Below are 24,593 nucleotides of genomic sequence, written 5' to 3'. Positions count from 1 at the left end.
TCGCTGAAGTTGCTGGAAAGCTTAGTGAACCATGACAAAGGCTGAACAGCTTCACAGTCTATACAGACCAGTGCCAATAACTCAAGAGATGGAATGAGTGAAAGAATCATTTCCTATTATTGTACAACTGAACATTAGTTTATGTTAACAACAACAAGGAAAACTTATTGTTTAATTCTCAGTAACATGCTTACCTCTGATCATTTGAAAAACTGTGGGGGAAATTCTAGAAAGTATTACATTTGTACAATGATCCTTTTCTAGATCCCAAAGTTATTGAAAGTGAGTTGTGAAGAGAGTGAACTTTCAACGTAATAAAAGGCCAACAAGTGCTTTATCTGCATTACATTATTTAGTATGTTTTTCTCTATACATCTACATCTTCAGATTCTAGCTCCATTACCAATAACACTGCACTGCAGAGGCTAAGAGATCTTTTTAGTTCATTATCCATTTCTTATTTAGATTTCCAGAGATACATACTTAAAATACATTCACCTCCTTGTTTAGGATACAGTCAGCTGTAATAACTGTATTGTATATTGTATTGCGTTAGTTTCATTATGACCACTGTAAAATTTATACAAAAGCCTGTAAGTATTATACTGAATAATTTCCAACAGAACACTCCTGGCTAGCCCAAATGAAGCATTATTTGCATGACTTACTTGTGAATACTTATGTAAGCAGTGGTGGAGGTACAACCTTGTGCTAAAGCTTCAAAGATAATAGAAGCATCTAAACGACTGAGACCAGTACCACCATAATCCTCTCTAGCATATATGGCACCAAATCCCAATGCTGCTGCAGCTTGCATGGTCTTAACAGGAAAAATTTCCTGAAAGCACATAAATAGACAAATAATATACAATACTTTTTTCCAATTCAATAATCTTTTATAGCACAATTAGCACAAAAAATTAGTCCAAGAAGCAATGCACAACTGTACTTTGGAATCTAACACTTACCTGTTATTGAAACATTTTATTGAGCTGTAACAAATTCTTTCTACTTCTCTGATCAAGCATAAATAGGTTGGTTATCAAAAACTTTTCTTGTGCACCTAGGCCATCTGGCAAATTTTCACTGCATTTATTGGAATATTTTACCTGCATTTGATGGCTAGTTTACCTGTAGTGCCACATTTCACTGCTTTATGTCATGTGGGAGCCACATAACTACTAATTACAAACCATGGTTGCTCCAGTCACTGTACCACAGTTTTTCATGGTCTTGAGTTCCCTTGCTTGACAGTAAGTACTTTGCTTGTTAAGTAAAAAAAAACTTATGTTAGTGATTTTTTTTTCCCAATTAGTTATTTAATTCTTCACCAATTAATCTATAAATTTTTGTTTCATTCATAACCCATTACTTTTATATACCTTATTCATGCATCTGCAACAATCAGACTCAAAATATTGGTTTAAAAAGTAAGTTATCACATATTATATGCACACATATATATACACTCTACATATGTAGTTTTCCAAGTTTTCCAGTGGCTAACTTTCTCCCTTCTTGTGTGTTTCTTGGCATTTTAACATCTTCCAGCTTCTTCTCAGAATTTAGTTATGGATTACTGTCTTATCTCCATTTAATTTTCCATCTCATTCCAAACTCCATCATTTTTGGTTAACACAATGATTTTAAGAAACACTGGACTTTCAATGAAGATTTTTCAGTAAGATTTTTGGAAAGATGGTTGACAAAGTATTAGAAGGAGCTTTGTGGCTGTCATCTACACCACAAAATAATAATACACCTAACCACCACCACCCAACACTAAAGAACTGGTGGGTACTCCAAGTACTTGTACATAGCACACCCAGGCTCACCTAGGACTCAACACCCTATGTCAAGGCGAAGAGACAGAAGGAAGGAAGAGATGCTGCCTTCGCTTCCCCCCTCAACCCTATGGCAGCCATGGACAAAGGTCCTAGGGTACTGCAGTTCTCACAGACCGTCTCTACGTCTCATAAATGATGCATCGCGAACGCTAACTTGCATTTCCTGTATGTTGTTTGTAGAATAGAAGAGAGGGATAGATTATGCTTAAAGACTACTGAGGTAGCAACTGCCCTAACATCATGAGCTCTAACCTTCAGGACAGATAAGACGTCCTCTCCAATATGGGAGTGTGCCTCTAAAATGAGATCCCTTGAAAAAATGAGGTGGCATTCTTTGACAAAGGTCTAGAAGGGTTTTTCACAGAACACCAAAGGTTACTTGCCAGTTCTCTGATTTTCTCAGTCCTTTGGATATAGTATCTAATAGCTCTCACAGGGCAAAGAGCTCTCTTCTCTTCTTCTGCTCCTAAAATATCCATTAAACTTTAGATGGTAAAAGAATGAGGCCAGGGTTGCGACAGATTATCATTCTTTGCAAGAAAGCCCAGGGTAAGGAAATGAACTGAGTTCTGGGAGAACCCAATCCTTTTTATCAATTGCCTGAAGCTCACTAACTTTCCTAGAAGTAGCTAGAGCCACAAGAAAAATTGTCTTTCTGGTAAGATCCCTCAGCGAGGAAGATCGAAGTGGCTCAGAACATGGACTCCAGAGATATTTTAGGACCACGTCCAGATTCCAAGAAAACATCTCTTGGCAGTGTCGAACCAGCTAATGAGGTCCAAGAGATCCTGATTTGAAGAGATGCCTACATCTCTGTGTCGAAAAACGGAGCTCAGCATCGACCTATACCCTCTTATGGTCAAGGAAGACAGGCCTCTGGAGTATCTCAAGTAGAGTTGTCTGAGAAGATAAAATATTATGTTTTCTACACCACTGTCTAAAAACTGTCCACTTCACCTGGTAGACTGTTAGATGATTGTCTCCTAAATTTAGCAATAGCTTCTACCATAGACCTTGAAAACCCCTATGCTCTTATGAGCTTGCTAACAGTTGAAATCCTGTCAAGGCCAGAGTGGCAATATAGGCAGTCCCCAGTTATCGGTGATCTAGTTTTATCGGCAATTTATGACGCCATAACGGGCCGAGTCCTGTTTATTGGTCCCTTTAGAGTTATGGCGCCATAATGGCACTTATGGCGCCAATAACCAGTTATCAGCCCATTAAGGCAAAATAACTTGCAGTTTCGGTTAATGCCGGTTTTCACTTATTGGCAACCCACCCAGGAACGGAACCCCTGCCATTAATCAGGGACTGCCTGTACTTTGATGAAACCTGAAATGGGGCTGTCTGAGCAGACTTGGAATCAAAGGAAGGAGCCTTGGGAAGTCTACAAGGAGTCTGAGAAGTACTAGAGACCACTCCTTCCGAGGCCAAAACGTAGCTATGTATTAGGGTCATCTTGATATTTGGTGAGACTGAATTTTATATAAGAAACTTAACAAATAATTATGTAGCTATAGGTAAGACTCATATGGCAGCTCAAATTCAAAATTTTGCGAGAAGAGATTTCCTCCAAGAGGGCTGAATACCTCTCTAATCCTACAGAGTAGGCCGTCAATGTGACAGGAGTTGTTGACCCAAGGAGGCCGCTCCCTTTGAAGGGGTATATAGTGTACCCCTCCTTCAAAAACTTTCAATACCCATTGTTATGCCCCTTGCAAACTCCATTTCTCCCAGAAGACCTGGAGCCTGACAACCACAGGGGTATGAAAGACTGAATCCTCACTTACAAGGGGAAGGCTTTAAGGAGGATTTCTTGATAGCCCGTGAGGTGAAACGAACCGTTGCTCGAGGTCTTGATTGTGATCTCTGCCTGCTGCCGTGAAAGGGCTGCGGCTGAAGAGGTGATGTTGACTTGGTGCTGAAGGTGGCCCACTCCCTGGGGCATCTTGTAAATTGTGTTAGATCTTGCATCAATTTCTTGTAGGCGCAACACAATCTCATTAACTGTGGTATGCAGAAACAGGTAGTGTCTGTCAAGAGGTGAAGAGATGAGCTGACTTCTGCAATGTGGTAACATCCCTGGAGGTAAAAGAAACCCAGAACCCCCCTCTTTTAAAGAATGCCTATGGCATAGAAGAAGACCAACTCCTGTGAGCCATTCCTAATGGGTTTATCGGCACAGGAGAGTACAGTAATCCCTCGCCACTTCACATTTCAAGTTTTGCGGCATCCGTGGATTGCTGATTTTTCAAAAATATTCATTGAAAAACAAAAATTCAAAAATACCGCCATATCGGCAGCCATATTGCAGAAACCAGTGTTGTTTCATCGTGATGCGCGAGAGAAACGGTTTCCCAGGATACCAGACAAAGAGAGAAGCTCTCTCAGAGGCTTTGTACATACCCATGGGCACTCAGACAAGGCATGTGATTGGTTCCCGGTGTGAGATCGACGAATGAAAGCACGAGTGGATGTATCCCGTGAACTGATTGGCTGCACATTATCGCATCCTCTCCCAGCTTCTTCCCTTGTTGCATCTTGCCACTCTCGTTCACGCTGTCAACTGTCTCTCGTTATCTTACTGTTGTGTTCGAAATTAACTTTTCGTTAAGCCCTTACAATGCCTCCTAAGCGCCGTGCCCCTGCGAAAGATTCATCTAGTGAGCCCAAGAGGAAGAAGAAGATGATGACCATCAGTGAAAAGGTCAAACTTTTAGATATGTGAAAACAGGGCAGAAGTTATGCCGCGGTGGCACGTCATTATGGAGTGAATGAATTGCTACATAAAAAGACGAAGCTAAACATCCGCAAAGCTGTTGTAATAAGCTTCAATAAAGAAGCAAAAACGTGTGGTAACTCCGCGCAATAAGATAATTGTTTGAAAATGGAAGTGCATTAGCCTTGTGGGTTGCTGATTGCAGGAAAAAAAAACATAAGTTTGGACACTAATATCATTAAGACAAAGGCCAAATCTCTCTATGATCAAACCTTGCCCGATGACGACAACAAAGGAGATGCTGAAGAAGCCATCGAAGATGATCCTGACAAACCTCAAGCCAGTACTAGCTCTGCCACAAGTGATTTGCCTCCTTGAGGACAAGGCTTTACAGCCAGCAAAGGCTGGTTCGATAAATTTCAAAAGAGATACGGCCTCAAAAGCATGCCTTTGTATGGTGAGGCTGCCTCTGCCGACACCAACGCTGCTCGTTGTTACGTGGAGGATGGGTTTCCTAAGCTCATCAGTGATGGCGGCTACCTCCCTGAGCAAGTTTTTAACATGGACGAGACAGGCCTCTTTTGGAAGAGGATGCCTTCTCGTACATTCCTCTTCAAAGATGAAGTGAAGAGGCCAGGCTTCAAGGCCCACAAGGACCATGTCACTCATCATGTGTGGCAATGCTGCAGGCTTTATGCTTAAGCCAGGCCTTATTTTTACTAAGGCCAAAATCCAACGGGCCTAAAAAACAAAAATAAGGCTCTGCTCCCCGTATATTTGGATGCATAACTCTAAGGCCTGGATAACGAGAGCCCTGACCCTCGAATGGTTCCTCCATTGCTTCATTCCCCAGGTGCAAGCCCTTTTTTTGTTTATCTTGGCTCCAAGAAAGGGGCCCCCCTCCCCCCTTTTTTTAAGGTTCCCCTTTTTCCTTCTTGATGGACTGTGCAGGAGGCCATGCAACAGACCTACGATATGATGGGGTTCAGATCGAGTTTCTGCCCCCTAACACCACATCTCTAATTCAGTCGATGGATCAAGGTGTCATTCGTGCCTTTAAGGCACTCTATACTCGTTCCACGATGGGAGGGCCCCTCAAAAATCCGTGGCAGTCGACGACGACGAAGAATGCTTCACCTTGAAAAAGTACTGGCGTAACTACGACATTGCGTCATGCTTGACTAATATCCAGCAAGCATTGAAGGATGTGAAAACTGAGGCCATAAATTCTTGCTAGAAGAAATTATGGCCTAATGTGGTGCATGACTATGCAGGCTTCACTCCTGACAAAGGTTCATCAAACTTGGCGGTGGAGAAGGCAGTGAGGCTGGCTCGCACTTCCATTCAGGGATGAAGGATTTGCCATCATGAAGGACGAAGACATCAACGGCCTTATCGATGCCCACTCGGACCCACTGACAGATGAAGACCTTGAGATGATGAAGTCTGCAAGTGAAGAAGAAAGTGAAGAAGAGCAAGACGAAGAAATTGAAGAGTGTGGCCTTACCCTGGAGAACCTGCAACAATTGTGCAACATGACAAGGGCAATGCAACGATTTACACAAGACATTGACGATAATATGGTTCGAGCTGTCGAGTTTAGAAACTGTGTTGATGGGGTTATGTCCTTGTACAAGGGCATTTTGCAGCAAAAGAAAAAACAACGACAGCAACTACCCTCACTATGTTCTTCTCCAAGGTAAAAACGCCAGCTACACCATCATCGCCTCCAGCAACAAGAGCCGCCCGAGTCGAAACCTGAGGCCTCTATGAGTGGAGTGGGAGCCTCTTCTCAGCACCACCAGCCTCTTCGCCTCTCTCAGAAGCAAATGTTGACGATCCAGCACCGATAAAATATGACGATAAGGTGCTTCCCGAACTGATTTAAAGGCCTCATTATACCTTCATCACATTCATCGACTCCACAGGTCTGTCATCGTCATCATGGTCATAGTTGTCATCATTGTTATCATTGTCGCCGTCATTACTGGAGTCAAGTCTCAAGATACTACTGTCATTGGTGAGTAGAACACCATATATGTATCGTATGAGAGAGAGCTAGTGAATGTATAATATTTAAGGGTTTATAATTCTTAACTAGATTTAAGTAAAATATATGAAGGTGAGTGAATGTATGATATTAAGTTTTCATAATTAAATAGATTTAAGTAAAAATGATATTGTTATGATACAATAAAGTTTGTTCATACTTACCTGGCAGATATATATATAGCTGTATTTTTTTTCTTGAAGTCCGACAGAATTTAAAAAACTTCCGACACAACGCAGTGGTCGGCCAGGTGGTTAGTACCCATTCCCGCCGCTGGGAGGCGGGTATCAGGAACCATTCCCATTTTCTATTCATAATTTTTATTTCCACTGTCCCCTGAGGGGAGGGGAGGTGGGTGGGGTACTTGATTATATATATCTGCCAGGTAAGTATGAACAAACTTTATTGTATCATAACAATATCATTTTGTTCATGAAACTTACCGTCAGATATATATATAGCTGAATCCCACCGTTGGAGGTGGGAAGGGACAGAATAGAAGGATTTTGGGAAACAAATGCATGCAGATGATTTACATCTTGGTTCCACCTGTTAGCATAGCTGACTTCGTGATTACTGTCACCCAAGTCTGCTTCTGCTTTACTAGAGTTGCCAGCGAGGTAGAGACCTATAAAGCTGGTGCACTCCAGATGATCTGTCACCAGGGCCTGACCACAATGTGACTAGACCATATTGACCATACCATGAGGGCTAAGAAGTAAATAAATATATATATATATATAAATATATATATCACCACCTGACCAACCTAGCCAAAGTTAAGGTGTGTTAACTAAGGCTTAAGAGTTAAGAAGTCGCCGTTGTTGGTGACTCAACAACTAAATTAAGAGCTCTTCCTAACCATTTTCTACAGGATGGATGAGTGGTACTTCTTGCTCCCAAGATTGTGTCTGCAGACACGTATGGCCCTAGCGAGCAGCAGATCTCATATGCCATCTTCACATCTCGCAGGGAGTGTGAAGTGAACACAGAGTTGCTTCGCTAAAACATGGTACTCAGGATGTTGCTGATGCCATGCTCTGTTAAATGCTTCCGAGGCCGCGCCCTCACCTCGTGAGCATTCAGATAAAAAGATTTCAAAATCTTTGTGCAAACACAATGAAGGAGCATTTTTGAAAGAACTCCTTAAAACACTTAAGCCAGGGTGTTCTTCGATATGGGCAAGTCTGGTCTTTTTCGGAAACACTGCAGATTGCCCGAATGACTTCGACTTTCTTGAGTTTTATGTAGATAAAACTTGAGAGACCCGACAGGGCACAGGACTCTCTCTGGCTCCTGCCCACTAACTTGTGCCATCCTGCTTCCAAGCTCCTGGCCCAAGGAAACAAAACGGGTTTCCATTCTTAGGCCACAACGGAAGGCTTAGAGAGCACACCGCCTTGTGTTATCTAAAGCCAAAACTTGTGACGATGGCTTAAAATCTCACTAACCTTCTTTGTCGTATCTAGGGTGGTTAGAAGAAGGCCTTCCTGATCACATGCAAGAAGTTAACAGGTAGGAGAGGTTTCGAATGGGCTTTGACATCAAGAACTTCAGACTACGTCTAAGTTCCATATTGAAAGCTTCGATCTGGACATGCACAGTCAGTCCGTCTGTACTAAAGTCAGGTGACCGACCAGTTGACCAGTCAGACGAATCAAGGACAGCAAGGCTGTACCCTGAAGACCCCATAAGGCCACTATTCTTCACTGAAGGATGAGTGTCTGGACTGCCTGGGCGATTCAATTTAAGCAAACCTTGGGGGGTGTATCAACGCAACACAACGTCGTCAGCGAATCAACTCCTGAGCAACTCCTGACTCGAGCTTCTGGTGCCAGGAGGAAAGGAGCGAGGAGCAAAAAGGCGATTCAGTCCCGAAGGAAGAATGCCTGACAGTCCAACCTGGTCTGTTACATGATCATCGGGGGTGTATAAACGCAACCGACTTCGTCAACAAGAAACTCAGGGCTACTATATGTCGCCTGATCTCGCACGAGTGTCTGACTCCGAGAAAACAGGTGAGACAAAAAGTAGATGGTAAGCGAGTTTCGAGATTCCACAGAAACTCAAAGATCGTGAAGGGCTTTGGTTTTGTTTTTGACAGACGCAAATCTCTGAGCCCAAAGGCCATCAACAACATATTTACGTATTCTTTAATAGTTGTGACTGCCAGCTTATCCCATTCTTCAGACGGAAATGGAAGACGGTAATCTTATTCCTGTCAACATCTTGATAGTCTGAACGTAGTCAGACTCAGAGAGGAGAGGTTATAGGTACCTTTCGAGTTAGAGTAGACTGACTCTCTCGGAAAAGGTCCTTGGAAAGTGAACTAGGAAGGATGTGACCTCTGTGATCCAGGATCCTGAAGGCCAACATGGGGCGATCAGCGTCATTGTCCGCTCCCTGTGATGTCATAAATCCTCTTATTACATTTCCTAAGCGATTGAAAAAGGGGAAAAGAGACTAAACATCCATCCCCGTTCAATATCATAGGATGGCGTTTAATGGTACCAATCCCGGATCGAGAATAAGGGAGCAGAGAAGAAGAAGCCTCTTCGTCCTCAACATATCGAAGAGAAGAATGAAAGGGCGTCCTAAACTCTCCACTTACTTCTAAAGAAAGATTCCACTCGGAAGTTAATAGTTGCTGCCGTCGATCGAGACGATTCGTACGGACTTTTGCAATCCTGTAACGAACCCTCTAGAGGATCGTTACATTCTACGCCTGTTGTTATAATAGGCTCTTTCTCGTAAACTCGAACAGGGACCGAGAGAAGATACTTCTAAAGATATGAGAGAGCTTGTGGAATATCAGAGTTGATCTGGACCACTGGTTCCCAAAAACTCGTTTCGAGAACTGGAGGGATGACCGAATGCTTTTACTTCTTTCAGATTAAGATCCAGGACATCTGAAACCCTATCCAGATGTCCGGCACCTTCTATCACCTCAGGTGATAGACGCACTGAGAGATGTTCAGAATCATTCCTAGATCTTGAATAATATTTCAGTTTCCCGGTAGGAAAAAACTGTGAAGGTCTGAATTGCAGTAAATTGGGGGAAACAAACTTCTTCAGGAAGGAAATGGTCCCCAGCAAGCTCATCCATTCCCTCCCGAGTATGCTTACTTCCCTAATAAGGCTGCACTTTGCCTAAGCTGGAGAGCATATAAAATGTTGCAGGTAAAAGACGCGTAGTTTCTATATACCGTGCGGTAACGAGCACCGAAAGGATTAAGAGATAACCTCTGTTGAACCATAGTAAGGCAAAACGAATGCAAACGTTTTTTATTCATTCACGTAAGAAATCCCCTCAATCTTAGGCTAAAGTCCGTGATTGTAGGACAGAGATACAGTTAGTCAGTCAATCCCACAGGAGAGACGTAACCGCCAACACAGAGATACGGTTAGTCAGTCAATCCCGCAGGAGAGAGAGACGTAACCTACCGCACATGACAGCGCACGATCTGTTACTGGCTCGGTTGGACTGGAGGACAGACACACAGCAGCAGCAGCTTACGAACGTCGTCTCTTAACTTTATGTCTGGGTTGCCAGCTACCCTATTCTACGAAGAAATAGGTCCGTTATTTTTTGAGCAGAAAGAGACTCTCAAGCCTGGTATATTTAAGCGAAACAGAAAACGCTAAAATATAGGATGCGTTGTGTCGTCAGAACACTACCATACAACGGTAAAAGATAAATCGGAAAACTCCTCGAAGGCTGCAGGGAGTAACGATCAAATGTCCTTAAAATAATAGACAACAGACCTCTCGGTTTGCCCATCCGAAGAGGTAACTACAGCAAGCGTATATGACTTGAACCAACCAGTAGTAAAATAACGCAAGGCAAAATATGATATTATATCACAAAAAAGTTTGTTCATACTTACCTGGCAGACTATATATAGCTGAATTCGGAAATACAGCTACATACATACTGACAGGCAAGTTTCAAGAACAAAACTTAGAGAATCAAAGCAGACAGCTCAAGCTTCCTTATGGTATTGGACATAAGCGTTCATTGACGTAGTCTACAAGTCTATTTCTTGTACGAGTCTGCGAATGACAAATGAGAGCTCTTCCGAATCATGTCAATAAGAGCTTAATCGCTTACGCAATATCAAGTTAATGAGATGTTTGTCAATGAGAACTAACCCATTTACGGGACAAAGAGATATTTTGTCAATGAGGGGATACCCACTTACTTGACAAAACGATAGTATATTGTCAATGGGGGAAAGTCAATGAATTGACAAAACGTAATCCAGGAAGTCGAGCATTTTATTTTTCCGATTCCCGTCTCAAACGAGGAAGGGCAAGAATCCTGTTAAGAGACTGGGCTTACGGCAGGTAGAACGACGATGTTCAATTCGGCAGCGTAGTCCCGACTAGAAACTAACAAAATCTATCATCTGAAAAACCCTTTCAGATGGGCTAAAAAGCTTGCAAAATTATCCTGGGAAGAGGAAGAAACTCTCCAACCAGCTTCCTCTCCCGTATCACAACTAATGCCTGCTAAAGCTTAAAATTTATTGGCAGTATGGCAAAGGAAAATCCTGTCTTGCGCTTTCCTGAAGAGCGTCCTTTTGATGAGTGCCTTTGCAAGAATCCTACTGAACGTTGCCGAGAGTCCTGACGTGCAGGACGTCAAGCCTTTTTTTACATAACCCGTAACTGCCTTATCGCAAAGTCTTGACTGCGGTAGAGAAAACGAGATCTTCCCTTGAGCTTCCTTAATCCATCCACCTTTGCGAAAAGCAATATAATATTGACAGAGACCTCTTGAATTCACGAAACCCGAGGTCTTGCTGGGTTTCGAAGACGAAGTTGTCTGTTTCACTTTAAGCTTCCTCCGAAGCACTGCTTACTTCACATTCTTGAGGCTCAAATCTTAAGAGCTTGAAGAGTTCAACCGAAACGTTCAGCCAGGAGACAAACCTGGCGTGCGCTGGCGCGCGCTCGGCGTCCACTGGCGAGGACGCTCGGCGTCCTGGCGCGCGCTCGGCGTCCACTGGCGAGGACGCTCGGCGTCCACTGGCGCGCGCTTGGCATGCACCCGCGCGCGCCTGGCGTCCATCCGAGCGTCCCGTTCAAGCCGAGCGTCAAAAGAAGCGTGCAGAAAAGCGTCACGCTCCTGACAGGCGTCAAAACAAGCAAGAGAAACTGCCTTCTTTTTCATATTTCTCGGTGGAAAGACGTACACGTGATCAGGCGACGTTCGCCTTCTTACTTCTCACTGAAACGCATAACGAGAGAGAGGGGACGTGAAGCGTCCTCTTCTATAAAGCTTCTATTTAGAGGGCGCGAGTCCTTCCGAGAGCTCCAACCCCTGCACGGGGAGGACGCCTCGGAGGACGAGAAGCAATCCTTCGAGATTCGTGCACGTGCACGATCTTCCGCAGCCTGGGAAGCGTCAACAGGTCCTACCGAAGGGACGCCAGATCGATGTGGGTTCCCCGTAACCCTCCTTCGGCTATCGACATGCCCTCTCCCTGGTCCTGGGAGTCCGACATACGTCTTCCTTACGGAATTTTTTAGACCATAAAGTCCCCCTCCAAAACACTCCTTACATGACAAATCTCAAGAAAGAAGCAAGACCCATACCCCTCGTGCATACCAAGTGCGGATCTACCGAAGCTTTCGATAGCCACACCCTATCTTTGCAGACAACACCCTCTGAAACTAGCCTAACTAGATTCAGATATCTTATGCAAAAATGAATCAAATTCAAATCAATTTAAGATAGCGTATGCCTAGCCACAAATCCAAGTAAATAAATTAAAAGACAATTAGGATACTTAGCGGCAATGAAGTTTCCAAAATCCTAAGACGGAGGTACTGAAAACAGGTGTTTTCAGCACCGGCGACAGAAAAATTATGAATAGAAAATGGGAATGGTTCCTGATACCTGCCTCCCATGCGGCAGGAATGGGTACTAACCACCTGGCCGACCACAATGCGTGTGTCGGAAGTTTTTTAAATTCTGTCGGACTTCAGAAAATACAGCTATATATATATCTGACAGGTAAGTTTCATGAACAAATATATATAAAGTATAAATATACATATTTTAAACATTCTGGTACCCAACACACACACACACACACACGGAAATTCCTAGGGGGGCCAATCCTACTTCGCAGATCACTGTACTCTGAGCAGGTCTGCAGCACTGTCTTCTGGTAATGAAGAAAATCTGTGAACTTTCCTGGTTAATGTTCCCACAGACCAATCGAAGAAGCTCAAAACCTCAAATATCTTAAAAAGGTCCTTGAGCAAATGATCTACCTATCATTTTAGCAGAGGAGAAGGTGGACCTACAAACTACACTGAGTTGATGAGCCCAGAAAAGTCCCCTTGGGAGAAGGCAGCCACTCCTAAGGAAGGGGCTTTTCCTGTAATGTACGACAGATACCTTCTGCATGAGAGATGAGAGGGTGGAATACTAAAGGAGGCCTTGCCCTGTTTTCTCTTATCAGAAAGCCAACCTTCCACTTCACACAAAGTCTTTGAAGAGGATGAGAGAACCAATTTTAGATAGTCTGGCTGAATCCGCTGGCTGACTGCTCATCATGAAGAATGAAGCCGGAGAAACAGGAACTGTTGGAAAGAAGAAATCAGAGAAGTTCAGTAACAAATACCTAAGCAAGGATGTTTAGACTGATGGCGCAGAGTCCTGGCCTAGATCTTCCTCATCCAAAGAAATCAGGGACAAGGAAGGATTCGTATGAGCTTTAACTGACGAAGAAGTCTTCTGAAGGAGTCCCAAAATGCTAACTGATGCTGGACAGGAACTAATGAAGGGTTCCGTTCCACTGAAGTTGGAAGACCCGTACCGGGTAATGGATTAGAAGACAAGAGCGCTGGAGCTGGCACCGGGCACTTGGAAGAAGATGCCAAACTGACATACCTTACAGACCTTACAGACCTTACATCTTGTTCGGGTTGCCCCAGGTCCCTAAGTGTGAGGCACCTCTAATGTCTACCAAAGAGTTGCTGGCACCAGGCAATCAACTGATACATACTGGGCACTTGGGTGCCAGAGGTTGCTCGGAGACTGCGGGGCACTCAGGGGCTAATAGGCAATTGGGCTCTACTGGGCACCTGATCAAGGTGTGTGGGCACTTGCGAGAGGAAGGGCACTTGGAAGACAACAACAAGCAGTTATAAGATGAAGATGAGCGCCTCAGTGCCAAACACTAGCGCTCAGTCGAAGAAAAGCATTCAGGGCTGTTCCAATTGCTGCAAGAATGTTGAGGGCTATAGGAAGGTTCTCTGAACCTTTTGCTGGCTAGCGGGGGAGATTGGTACCTGTTCATCAAACGTCTCTTGAGGGGGCGAGACTCATTCGAGAAGTGGCACTGGTGCTTCCTACTAGGACTGGAATCTCCAGATCTTGAGGAGAGGTAATGCACATCCAAGATGCCTTTCCAATGGCTGTCTTTTGTCGCAACCTGGGACGCAACAGGTATGACCCCACCAACCTCCCTTGGGCTTTCAGTATGCCTCCTCCTAGGATCAGGGGAGTATGGTAGTGACCTTTGCCTAAGAGTGTTGGTGGGATGGGCAGCCACCTCCTTCACTATCACTTCACTCTATTTTGTCCATAAGGACACGCACTAATTCCCCTAATTGGGCCACTGTATATTTACAGCAAGACCAAACCTTATGGTCAAACTTGGACTTGAGGCTGGTGAAGCAATTGGGTTCGGAAGCTCAAGGGCTACGTGAAGGAGTAGGTGGTATCTGAGGAGAGCTGGACATGGGAGAGACTAAGTGACCAGGAGAAGAGACAACAGTTACATCTACACTACTGGCTCTGAAGTCTGCAGAGCTAGTTCCTTTGCTTTCTAGTTGCCTTGCAGATTCACATAACTGTGTGGCCTTTTCTCAAATCATATAAAGTCTTAGGAAGCCCTTTTTATAGCAATTCTGCACCTGTAGAAAAGTAATTACTGCCATACAAGAGATAAGAATTTTGCACATGATTCAGTGTTTTTGAACCTGCTGCACAGATTGACATATCCTTTTTATATGTACTTCTGTCAAATTATTGGTACCTTAATGGCATGCAACCTCAGCATGCCTCCACAGTATCGTAAGAAGAATTTCTAGCAATTTAATCAGGTAGCAATTTTAGCAGCATGACTGAATTCAAGATTTTATAGCTTTATCATATTGAATTCTCAAGAACTAGAAACAATACTGATCATTGTGTAGGACAAACACATTACTGAGACTAAATGCCCAGACAAAGCTGCTAGTAATGTCCAAAAGCTCACAGATCCAGTTCTTTTATGAACTGTAACATAAAAAATTCACAATTTTTAATATTGTGGAAACATTTACGCTAATACTATATAAAAAACATTATTTTAAGTATTATTTACCTTGTGATCTTTAGTTTCTTCTACATTCCCAACTTTGTTCAATAGCTGCAGCTTTACCATTTTACATTTTTCTCAACAATAGACAATGTTTTCTGCTGTTTGCAAACATGGGAGTGTGAACTTTTGTAAGTTTTTACTTATAGGTAATTTGACCATACAGTATACCATATACTACTGGTTAGAAAGAACATAATGTACATATGTGTATTTGTACTGAACTATTTTAATTTTAATTAGAACATTTCTACCCTCTGCCATTCATTTCCAGGTTTATGCAAATAGTTGCAATCTTCCAAAGAATACTATTATTTTGTGATGACCATTCTGGAAGTAATAAATCCACATGATCAAAATCAGCAAATTTTAGTTTTTAATATCCTTCAAATAACTTTTTTTTTGTTATACATAGTACATGAAACATTTGAATAACTCATCTGTCTAGCTGAAGGACAATTTCTCTCTTCTTTTCATTGCCCATAAAATCCACAGGCCACCACATCTCCCACTTAATAAAAGGGAAAATGTAACCACCTGATTATAGGTTTGGAAACTGTTTCTTTTTCTATAGCACCTCCATGCTTTGAAATATTCTCCCAGGTCTGGGTTGACCTTGTAACCAACAGCTTTCAAACATGAAACAGTTGATACATTACTTCCTTCAGGTGTGGGCAAGACAAGGACATTAGAATGATTATTCCATCAACCTATGAATAATATAGCTACACTTAAACACTGCCAAGCATGTGTCAACTTTTCCTATCAATATATTTTAATGTTATCCTTATAATTTAAAATTTCAATTTAATTATTTAATAGTTTAAATGTTTTCTTAAAGTGAAAGAAAATTTCCTAAAATTAATTACATCCAAACAAATAAATTCCAGAAACACTAACCTTTTCATCCCATTCTGCCATATGAGGTAACATTTCATTTAGAGCAAAATCTGTTGCTAACTTCTGGATGGCACATTGTTCTTCTGTCAGCCCATGTGATGCTGGAAAGATTAAGTAAGAATAATATACTATAAAAAATGTAGTACTTTTTATTATAAATAATTCTTGCAGATAAAAACAACTGATTTACTAGACCTTCGTGTATGATACAAATTCTTTTACAGGTGAGAGTTACCCTTCATCGGGAAGTACTGACCAAGAGTGCAAAAGTGCCGCAACCCTTTTACCCTTGGAGACACAAGGAGATCACTGGAGACCAAAATAATACCAGTGGTGATGACAGGACAACAAACTATTCTGCCATCATCATTTGTAAATCCTCACTGACATGGAAGAACTAACTAACCCCCCCCCCCCCCCCACACACACACACAATAAAACTTTGTGTTATTCCTCTACATAATTTATCACAATTTTTAAGAGTTAATTGCATTTTTCTCAACTATACAACCACCCTGAGGTCCTTTACATTACAAGAATTATCTTCAGCAAAGCTGGAAACGGCTCCTAGACTTTTATAGCAAGGTAGTTTGGTAGTTGAACTACCACCTAGGTAGAGGGGGGAGCTCCGCTCACCTGGGTGTATGCATACCACTTTGCTTTCGGCCGTCATTGAGTTCACACGTGTGTTACATTGCTCTCTGCTCTACTGTAATTAGCTTTTTTCCCCTACTGCATATTTAGTGAGACTGTTCCTTTTTGTTTTATATTATTCAGTGCATTGTGTATGTTTGCTGTTGTTACTGATAAATTGCAACATGCAAACCCATGATTTTACTGAGCTGGCATCTAAAGCCTCCCTCCCCAAGTGCGTGTGCCCTGGGGTTGGAGGCAAGAGATTGTCTGTGGATGTCAATCTGCATGCTCTCTGCACATCTTGCCGAGGGCAGGACTGCAGCCTGGACCTAACTTGTAGTGAATGTGTTTCATGGTCCTCTGCACAGTGGGTAGGTTTGCTGGAGGAAACGTTACAGGAGGAAGGGCACCCCCAGGCATCATCCGGCGGTTTTTGACGACCCTTCTGTCTCCTTCGTGCCAAACCCTTCGTCCTCGTTTCTGCTGCACAGTGAGCTTCACTGCTCATATAACTCTTTCGTGGAGGAGGCATCCTCCTCTTCCTCCTCCTCTGAGTCGTCAAGCGGAGAGGATGGGGGAGGAGGCGGGGATTCGTGATGCCATTGATAAGGAGGCCTTGTTGTTGCTCAGAGGGAACTTGGGGTTTTTTTCCCTCCCGGAGCAACCAGTGGCCCCCTCCACTGATCTAATTATCCTGTTCTTTACAATGATAAAAAATTTTTTTTTTTTTTTTACTTTGCAATCTTGGTGTGATCTTGGTCTAGACAAAGTGCCTAAAAAACAAAGAATATCTCAAAACTGATAAACAGAAATTCCTGTCTGTTTGAATACTACTGTATAATTTCCACTAGTATCAAGATCTTCACCACAACAAAATTAAATAAGATACCTGCCTTCAGCTAACTCATGATGCCAAAACTTGGTCTCCACCTTCAAATGGGATGCAACCCTGACTAATACAGTAACCCATAATTTAACCTAAACCTCAACAAGGATTCTTTCACCTCCCAGAGATCCATCTAACTTACCAAACAAGACTTAAGACACTGTGTCTTTCCCTAATGGGAGGATTGACTTAATCTTTTTTAAATGTACACCTTATATAAACGTTTGAAGAAGAAGGAAGGTCCCCCAAGGTCATGTGAACTATGGCACAGCCTGCCAGGTAGTCTGACACACACCAAGCTCTCCGAGACCAAAGGGTTGTATTGATCTCTTAGGTATAGACATTATTGTTTGTAACTGCTGGGAAAATGTCTACAACTGTACCACATTGTAGGGTACAAGAATATGGATATCACTTGATATATTAAGTGTTACACTATTAAATTCAGCAAAAATTTTCAAGAAAATAGCCTTTAACCAAAATTATATCACTTGTAGGCCATATGGTCTCAACAATGGACATGAAACACTAAAACCTAAAAAAAATAAAATCTGTTTCCTGTTACACACCTGTCATTTTACATCTACCTAATCCTGAAGTCAGCAGCTCTCCAGACACAAACCAAGAGGACATTGTTATCTATCACCTGACAGGTATCCTTCAGGGTAGCACTTCTAGGAAGCACCTCTGACGGTAATGAAGTCATTCCTCAAGTTGTCCAGATGTGCTAAGAAGCCCAGGATTAGGAGAGACCGCATATTTTGCATACTCATGAGTTTGTCTTGAAAATAATTTTATTCTTTTAAAATCTTACTTAACTTAGCCACATTAGTTTACTATACTTCTGCCTGAGCACCAATGGACCCTGAATACCAAAGGACATACACAATTAAGCAGCTTAAGCAAACCACAACCATCTGGGAAGAGCTTGGCATTTGCACCTGGGTCATCACTATCGGACAATGAGTGCTGATTACTCACATTCACATATATTAAACACCTCGCCCAAGCCATGGGAAATGAGCAGAGAGCAAGTACTGAGATGGAGCAGTTATGGAGAAAGAAGCTGAAAAGATTAGGCTGGCCAGAGTATTTCCATCCCAGACACCAGCAAACTCCTCTTCATCCTCTCCATTTCTTGGCAAACCTCTTCCACAAGAATAGAGACCAAACAGCACATTATTGCACATAGAACCAGAGCTACAAGAGCAACCCATGCATAACAAATAACAGAAAAAAAAGGGTATCCACCAATGCAAGAGGACATAAAGTAGCCACACCTCCACTAATCATTTTTCTTGATGTCTACTGTGAAAATAGGACACAACCACCATACATACAAGAGGGAGATCAGAAGAAAAGTTTCAAACAAATCTGGAAATAGAGTGCAGCAGACACATCTGTCCTCCACCATGGCCAAAGAAAAATTACTGGCTCACAGCGAGTGGGTGACTCCTCCAAGCCCACCTCCATTTAACCATCTTGTTACCAAATTCTAATAGCCATTTCCAGTTTGAGCTGAGTTGGAACAGCTGTCAGTATATTTTACATTTGTAAACAATTGAGGATTGAACAGCTGGCTAACATTTATCTTAAGATTAATGCAAAAACAAAATTTTTTAGCCTACTAGAAACACTACAGTATAATAAATGGTTGAATGATGGTCAATTCTGGCAGTTTTTCCACAGAGAATATAGGAGGCAGTTGAATGTCACGTATTTAATATTAAAAATGTGACAGATTAAATCATATTTTTTAAGTTTAGCATTACTTTTTATTTTGATGGTGTTCTGTTCCAAGACTTCTTCCACATGTGTAATTCATTTGCATTTATTGGGGCTTTTGTTTTCATATTACAGAAAACTACTGTTTTCAAACAGTTAAACCTATAAATACTTTATGCAAGGTGTACCAGGTTAATTTTAGACTCCAGCCATTTTTCATGAGTTTCCTCGGTTTCTTCCATGCCAATAAATTCATCACTTTCAATATACAATGCCTGATCTCCCCAAAACTGTGTAAATCTTAAGCCAATCAGTGGGACTGTAATCATTTATATAGGGTTACTAAAGGAGAATGTTATGTGTGCAGTTTTTTCTATTTTTCCATAACTACTTTATGCCGGGAAACTTACTTGGAAATGGCATGTATAATTCAAGACCCTTGACTTTCCAGAAAGTGGTGTGTGTCTTTGCCTAAGTGTAACGAATAGCAACATCTTCCAGGAGAATTATCAAATTGTGACATTTTACCTATCAAAATAAAAACCAGTATATTCTAAATTACCCAAAAATCAAACCACTGTCTGGTGTCAACTGTTACTGCAATTTGTCATATTAACATTAGGTAGCTATCCAGATAAAGTTCATGTAATCAGGAGAGAAGTTAACAACTCTCCTCTAATCAATGACTGTCCAAAGTGTATCATGGGGGTTACTTGCAGACTAAGGGTAGCCTATAAGCTATTTCAGAAATGGCTAAAAAATATTGAAAAATTTCCAAGTGCAAACCAGTTTAGGACAGCATCATTAAATACTGGAAAATTTACTTTATTTAGCAACAATAATGAATACAGAGGGGGAGGTAAGAAAGACTATAGCCTATTATGTTTATGACAGCCAGGCTAATGACAAAAAAAGGCTCACTTTCAGATATCCTAGAGTTACTTTTGGCTCCAACCCCTTGGAAACCCTTCTATGATTTACAGACTTCGAGGGCCCCAGACCTGGCTAAGACCTAACACCTGGTTAGGTTAGTTTATGGAAGGTTCATAGGTGGCCCATGCAAACTGGCGAAGAATTAAAGTAGAACTGAATAGCTGGCCTCTTCCATAGCGCAACCACCTTCGCAAAAAAGTACTTGGTATTTCTACAGAAGCAGTCTGCACGGACGGCAAGGAACGTAACCGCGGATACAACATCCACTTGGGATTGGGGCGTCCAATGTGTTTCACCGTGTTTAGTACTGGCCCCTGGAGGGTTAATTACAGTCATCCAAATAAATATTACTAGGTACTACTACTTAAAATTCTTGTTCAGTAGCTAAAACTGCATAGAAAAACTGCAACTGCCATAATCTAGGCCGCCGCGGATAAGTACCCTAGATCTCCCAAGTACTTTAACACATCCTGTAATCCAGGATAGACATTAGACAAGAGCCAGCGTCCGTCGAAGCAACACCTCGAGACCTCTACTTTCCTCTCGAAGTAAGTTTTTTCTCCCAAGTCACAATTATTAGGCCATTAGGTATTTCCGATTTTCGGGAAGGTGGTCGCGCTATGGTAGAGGCCGCCGGCCATTCGGTTTTTACCCTAGCCTATCACCAAAACTACCCTAAGGTAGTTACACTAGAACTAGGGGGCCAAGAGCTATGCTAGTCCATAACTTACGGTCGACTGAAGTGACATAACTCCTGCCACTGACAGTGTCAATCACAGATGAACCTTGACACCTGTATAGGAGTAAGGGCCTTGGGTTGATCCGTCCATGACCGACGAACCGAGAGTTCTTTGACAATCCACTGGAAAAGGCCTTTTGTAATACTCCGGTAACGCTGCGAAACCCAGCAACTGGAGACATTACTGTTAATCTGCGTTAATTTTTATATAAACTATTTAGATAAGTTAATTATACACTTAAATTAATTTTCTCCAGACAACACGAATCGAGTGGGAATTGTTTTGTAAAATCCGGTTTGTTATTCAATTGGGTGCGTTCATAAGCATTAGAACTACAACATGTAAACTACATATGATCGTCAGTTTTGGAAGACGAAAATTTCTCAAGGGTATCTAAGGCAAAACACAGCAAGAATATGTCTGTTCTAAGATAATCGTGTTATTTACAGTATACCATATGAGTGCATCTAAAAATGTACACGAAACACACAATCCATGTTATACAAGTCAGGGGTAAACATTAAGAGATTGAACGTTGCCGGCTTCTTCCTCTTTCCCATCCGAATATAACCTGCGAGTACTCGAACTGAAATCTCGTTCAAAATGGTAAATAAGCCTCAATCGTGCACTTGGTTAAGCAGACCTTGCTATGATTTGCTTGCGCGATTTGTATGCAAGAATTTACTAATGTACATTTGAAAAGTGTCAATTATTAAACCAGTTTTGAAAGGTCCTTAAGATCAATGACACAAGTTTAAACAGACGTTCCAACTTTGTCATCCCACATCCCAGTCCAAAATGCTAGAATAAGTGATTATTGGTCAATTAATTGACTTAGAAAGAGTAAATGCTTTGCTAGACGACCAGACAAATTGTAGAAAATTGTATTCCATAATGTGTACTGGTTGCTATGTTGTAAATTATCTTTTTGATATGATGTACGAGAACAAATGCGGTATCGTTGTCTTGCTAAATTTTAGTCAAGTGTACCTACTACAGTACTGACCTGCAGTAAAGCTTAATGTACTTTCGGACGAAACCAAATTTCCTTTCTCCATAACGCATGCTAATACAAACAAGAAACTAAACAGGGTTCCTACGAGTATTAAATAATGGATTGAATTTAAGCAACTTAAATAAGATTAAATTAAAGACGAATTTACAATGGTAGGGGAGGGAAAAAGATAACTTATGTAATCTGGTGACAGTCATGTGAATATGAATAGAATATTAGTCTCCAATGCTGACCAGCCCTTGATTATGGGGGCGAATTATCTGAGCTGTAATTTTTCTCTTAACCTCCAAAGTAAAAATGCTGTTAAGGTTACAAGGCATCAACTTCAAAATGCTCTCCTTGGTAAAGAAATTTCTGAAGAGCGTTCTATAAAGAAAATTGACTTGTTGCGTCTTTAAGAGAGTTGGCTACTTGGCAGTCACTGTCCTTTAGCTCATGGCCATCTCCCTGTACATTGTAACTTTTCTGAGCAAACTTTTTCAATGTAAACAGAGACGCATGAACTAGAGAGATGAAGGCCAATAAATCAGCGCAAAAATAGACCAGAAATAAAATCTATTTATGCTCGCCCGCCCCCCCCCTCTCCCCAAAAAGTTCATTAATTACATACAAACTGCTGCACTACGACATACTAATCTGGACTCGAAATTGGATCGGACGAGAAGCGGTGCTTTGAACGTGGTATGGCCATTGGCACTCAGAAATTGGCCATTGCTAATTTACAAATCAACTAGAATCTTTTTTGCTGAAAAATAATTACTGTCACTGATGATGATAACTAGTACAAGAAGAAATTACAAGAAAACATAAATTAGAATTGAAACACACAACAAAAGCTTGAACTTTTCCAAGGCAATGAAATGTGATATGAAGATGGCATACTCACAAAATTATCCAGTTTTTTACCAAAGACTACTTATAAGAACCTTTGTGGATATATTGACCCACCTGAACTTCTTCTGGTAGATGACATATCTGGGAATTGTGCACGATGCATGATTATAGTTTGTGCAAAAGCAACTTTACCCACGTATTTTTGTGTACTACTTTAAGCAATTCCGCCCTCAGTGCTCATTTATTCTGGTGGAGGAAATGACAGGATAAAGTTCTTTGGTATTGTGATAATTTTTCATTATTTTTTACCATATCACAATGGAACAGTTTTTTTATCAAGTTTTCATGAATATCCTCATCATCTTTTATAATTAGTGTCACTTGTGATGTTTCTTGTGAATTGCCTTGAATGCTGTACCTATTATCCCAAGCCGATTGTTCGATTATGTTGATATCTTCTCTATTTCTTTTTGGCATGCAGACAAACTAACAAAATATAATTTTGAGTACATTTTCCCAGCCTTTTCGCCAACACCTTTTCTACTATTTTCATAGCATTCCTCTAGAATCCCCACATTGCAATACATCCCCTTTTCCTTACTATGTATATGGCTCTTTGAGTAATTCTTATAAGATTTTCATAGTTCTGGTCAGTTCTTGAATGGCCAACTCCCCGCCTACTTTTATTGTCACTCATTATTCCTGATGGTCCTCGTGTCTTCAATTTTTTCATCTTTTGGATGCTTTCTTAACCTCTCAAGCTGTTATGCTTTACATTGTTCCTTCTGTTATACCAATGTCTCCCAGTTCCTTCTGTTTTTCCTCATTCAAAAGTTTTTAGAATATTGTCTTCATTATTTAAGGATCTCTGTTTTCAACTTCAATTCCTCCATTAACATCTTTTATATAGTTTGTCCATTCAAAAACTATCCTCAGTTTTCTTGCTATCCCGATTATTCTATCTTTTGTTGTGCTGTATTGGGATTTGATTCCATTCCTCCAAAATCCTGCACACGATGTCTCCTTGGATGGACTAGTGTCTTTGAGACATCCCAATCCTTAAACACCTTGTAACTCCTCTTCTGTTAATTTCTCCTTTGGTCTAGTAACTGGTTGCAGTAGGCTAGGGTATATTAATTCCTGTGTGAGTGTGTGTAAGATTCATCTTTTTTTTATAGTTGTTTTCTTTTATTTTTCATAATGGATGTGCAGCTGCATAATTCATGAAAGGTTAAAGAATATAAAAATTAAAGGAGTAGACTGGATTACAAGCTGAATATGGAGGAATGGTGTCTAAGGTATGTCTGTATGAAGGAAAGGTTACAATGAATCCTCATACCTAATTCACCTTCCCTTCCTCTTGACTGCTGTAGATCTCCCACAACTTTACTAAAATGGTTCTTGTTCCATTCCATGACCCTGAATTCATCTTTAGAACTTTTAGGCACCAAACAACATTTTACTCGGAGGTTACAGCCAAAGGGCTGTAACGTCTATTTATGTGCTCATCAGCTTACAATCCTCCTATTAAGGCTATGTAAAAGTAATCAGCTTGTGGTGAAATATAATTTCTGTAAACAAAATTTACAATATAAGCACTGGGTTACTCTGGGACCTACTATGAGGTCATTCAGCACTGAATAGTTATGAGAGGGTGGAAAGTAAGAAAATATGAACAGAGGTATAGTAAAAGGAATTAAAGGAGTTGTGGCTAGGGCCCGAAGGGACACTGGAAAGAACCTTAAGCATTGCCTACAGTGCACCAGATGAGGTCAACTGATGGTGTTATTGGACCTGTCCCACCCAACAGGGTTTTTCCTTTGGAAAAAATGGAATGAATGAATCACAAAATTTAGGCTGTAAAACCAGGCGCTGAAGCACTTCCAACCAATCAGTGCTGAAGATGGTGAAAAAGAGAGTTGGAGTG

General features: G+C 41.4%; 1 protein-coding gene across 1 annotated transcript in view; it reads right to left on the bottom strand.

Moving 5' to 3' along the window:
- LOC135218030 (isobutyryl-CoA dehydrogenase, mitochondrial-like) overlaps window positions 1-24,593 on the bottom strand; it is an 80,298-nt gene that overhangs the window by 29,399 nt on the left and 26,306 nt on the right. The window contains exons 2-3 of the mRNA XM_064254175.1: window positions 15,898-15,998; window positions 669-838 (exon numbers count right to left, since the gene is read on the bottom strand). Coding sequence (XP_064110245.1) covers window positions 669-838; window positions 15,898-15,998 — 271 coding nt within the window. The remainder of the gene's footprint in view (window positions 1-668; window positions 839-15,897; window positions 15,999-24,593) is intronic.

The sequence above is a fragment of the Macrobrachium nipponense genome, chromosome 9 (genome assembly GCF_015104395.2).
Source record: "Macrobrachium nipponense isolate FS-2020 chromosome 9, ASM1510439v2, whole genome shotgun sequence".
In the NCBI taxonomy this organism is placed as follows: Eukaryota; Metazoa; Arthropoda; class Malacostraca; order Decapoda; family Palaemonidae; genus Macrobrachium; species Macrobrachium nipponense.
Note: the sequence above shows the minus strand (reverse complement) of the source record. Positions and strands in the feature narration are given on the sequence as shown.